Source organism: Nicotiana tabacum, chromosome 24 (assembly GCF_000715075.1).
Source record: "Nicotiana tabacum cultivar K326 chromosome 24, ASM71507v2, whole genome shotgun sequence".
In the NCBI taxonomy this organism is placed as follows: Eukaryota; Viridiplantae; Streptophyta; class Magnoliopsida; order Solanales; family Solanaceae; genus Nicotiana; species Nicotiana tabacum.
Window position 1 is genome coordinate 11,653,180 of NC_134103.1, and position 3,039 is coordinate 11,656,218.

Sequence of the window (3,039 nt, forward strand, 5' to 3'; positions counted from 1 at the left end):
TGAAACGCGTGGCTAGTAGGGAAACTACTAGAAGACATGCGGTGATATAAGGGCAGGATGTTGAAATGCATGCGGTGAGATAAGAGTGGCTTGAAACGCGTGGCTAGTAGGGGAACTACTAGAAGTCATGCGGTGTGATAAAGGAGGCTAAAACGCGGGATGCTATTTCGGGAAAAAATAATTTCTTTAAAATTTAATGTGAAGGCTCCCGCGGTGATATAAGGAAATGAAAGATTGTGAATTTATTTATGATTTGGGACTACGAGGCGGTACCTCGGGAGTGCTCTTTTGTTGATATTTCTCTATGGCTGTATTTGCCTTTAGTTATTTTATTTTTCCATAAGTTATAAATTCTTGTATTTTCCGTGATATATTATTTCACTTAATATTAAGTGTTTTATATTTCTTGATGTATTGTGTTGACCTTGACTTTTTCGTACGAGACTTTGAGGATTTGTATTTTTGGGTTGTACTTGTTTTTGATGATTGAGTTGTTTTAAATAAAAGAAAAATTTTAGTATGTTTTAATTTAATAAATTTTTTATCCAAATCAGTAGTTTATCTAATGTTCATTTTAATTGAATTGTTATTTTCTCCACCCAAATGATTTCTAAAATAAATTTATCTTTTTGTTGATTTCTTACTTGATTTAAAGATTTTAACCTTACTTTATTGAAAATAAATTGATCTTGCGGATGTTATATACATTGATATTTTGGTACGTGAGTTGTCCGTGCAGTTATAAAAATAATATGGGCATGAGGTGCTGGGGAAAATATGATAATTTTATTATTGACACGTGAGTTGTCCATGTGATGGTGATAGAAATATTGGGCACGAGGTGCCGTAGAAAATATGAAAGTGGGTTGAGACCCGTAATTTTTATGATTTTGAAATGAGGTGTCACATGGTGACTTTTACTTGAAAATATATTTATTGGAAAGTATTATATCCTGACTATTATTATTTGAAAAACATATAGGCGAAAGAATTTATATTTGAACGACTTGATTAATTGGGTGTACTTGTGTTCCTTATTCGTCTGAGCAATAATTATGATGTTCTTGTTGCATTGCTATTATATCACTAGTTGATTTTATTGTTATCATTGCTAGTTATTTTTCAGTATTATTTTGTATACTATATTGCACAGGTTATTAGACCAGTGAGTGTCTTGACTGTACCTCGTCTCTATTCCACTGAGGTTAGTCTTGATACTTACTAGGTACCGACCGCGGTGTACTCATACTACACTTCTGCATATTTTTGTACAGAGCCAGGTATTGGAGGTATCAGACCCGGACAGAGTTAGAGTGTGATCGCAAGGATTCAAGGTAGAGCTGCTTGGTCGTCGCAGTCACTTGGAGTCTGTTCATTTCATTGTACTGTTAATTTTTAATCAAACAATATTGTATATTTGGTGCTTGTGATCATTCTATGTATTCAGTTAGAGTTCGTGACTCAGTATTACCAGTCTTGGGAAGGTGTTATAATTGTTTTCGCTGTTGGTTTCGTTTATTAAAAAAATGGCTTGAATTGTAATTAAAATCAACTTACTTAGTCTTAGAGACTAAGTGTCATCACAATGCCTATGGTGGATTTTGGGTCGTGACATGAACTGGTTTGCAAAAGGAGATAAAAACACAAGATGTTTTCACAATCATGTCAATGGTAAGCGGCATAAACTAAAACTCAAAAGGATTCAGAACGAAGATGGGAATTGGCTTGAAAGCCAGGATCTTATGGCTACTGCTGTTGTAGATTTTTTCAAGAACCAATTTACACAAGAAAGTGATACTATATGCTTTGAACTTCTTAACAATGTACCTTCAATAGTGACAACTGATTAGAACTTAGAGCTATGCAGATATCCAACTATATAAGTAAAGAAAGTGATTTTCGCATTGTCTGGTGATAGTGCAAGTGGACCTGATGGTTTCACTGGATTGTTCTACCAAAAATTCTGGGATATTATGGGAAAAGACATCTTCATGATGGTTCAAGAGTTTTATGGAGGGGCTTCACTACCAAAATCCATAACACACACTAACTTGGTGTTACTGCCTAAGAAACCACAAGTACAAACCTTCTCAGATCTAAGACCCATCAGTCTTAGTAATTTCATCTGCATGGTCATATCTAGGGTATTACATTACAGAATGGAGAAGGTCTTACCATCCTTGATTTCTCCAAACCAATCTAGCTTTATGAAAGGAAGAAGTATATTTGAAAATATCCTGCTCACACAAGAAATCATCACTGATATAAGGATGAGGGGAAAACCGGCAAATGTGGTAATCAAGCTTGATATGGCAAAGGCATATGACAGAGTTAATTGGAAATATTTACTACAAGTTTTGAGGAAAATGCGGTTTGCTAAGCATTCCATCAACATGATAGGAAACTTAGTGGTCAACAATTGGTACTCAGTTCTATTGAACGGGCAAACTTCAGGGTTTTTCAAATCCAGTAGAGGAGTGAAGCAAGGAGATCCTTTGTCTCCCGCATTGTTCATTCTATTAGCAGATGTCCTATCAAGATCATTGAATAATTTGTTCTCAGATAGGAAATTCATTATTTGGAATGCCAAAGTGGACAGATCCTCTAAACCACTTGTCTTATGTAGATGATACAATAATCTTTTCATCGGTGAACCCATACTCATTACATAAAGTAATGGAAGTACTCACAAAGTACGAACAGATATCTGGGAAACTAATTAACAAATCAAAAAGCTCTTACTATATGCATACAAAGGTGGGAAGGAGCTTATCTGACTCTGTTGGCTCTATAACTGGTTTCCAAAAGGGGTCCTTCCTATTCACATACTTAGGATACCCAATGTTTTACACAAGGAGAAAGAAAGACTGCTATAACGATCTCACAAGTAAGGTGAAGGCAAAACTACACTCCTACAAAAAGAAACTATTGTCCGTTTGGAGTAAGGATACACTTATAACCAGTGTGCTTCAAAGTTTACCTACACACATTCTGTCAGTGTTGGATCCTCCTAACAATGTTCTAGAACACTTACACAAG

General features: G+C 35.3%; 1 protein-coding gene across 1 annotated transcript; it reads left to right on the forward strand.

Moving 5' to 3' along the window:
• Positions 1 to 2,159: 2,159 nt before the first annotated feature.
• Positions 2,160 to 2,630, forward strand: LOC142178016 (secreted RxLR effector protein 78-like). Its single transcript, XM_075247331.1, has one exon. It carries the CDS (start codon positions 2,160 to 2,162, stop codon positions 2,628 to 2,630), a length of 471 nt encoding a protein of 156 aa, XP_075103432.1.
• Positions 2,631 to 3,039: the final 409 nt, after the last annotated feature.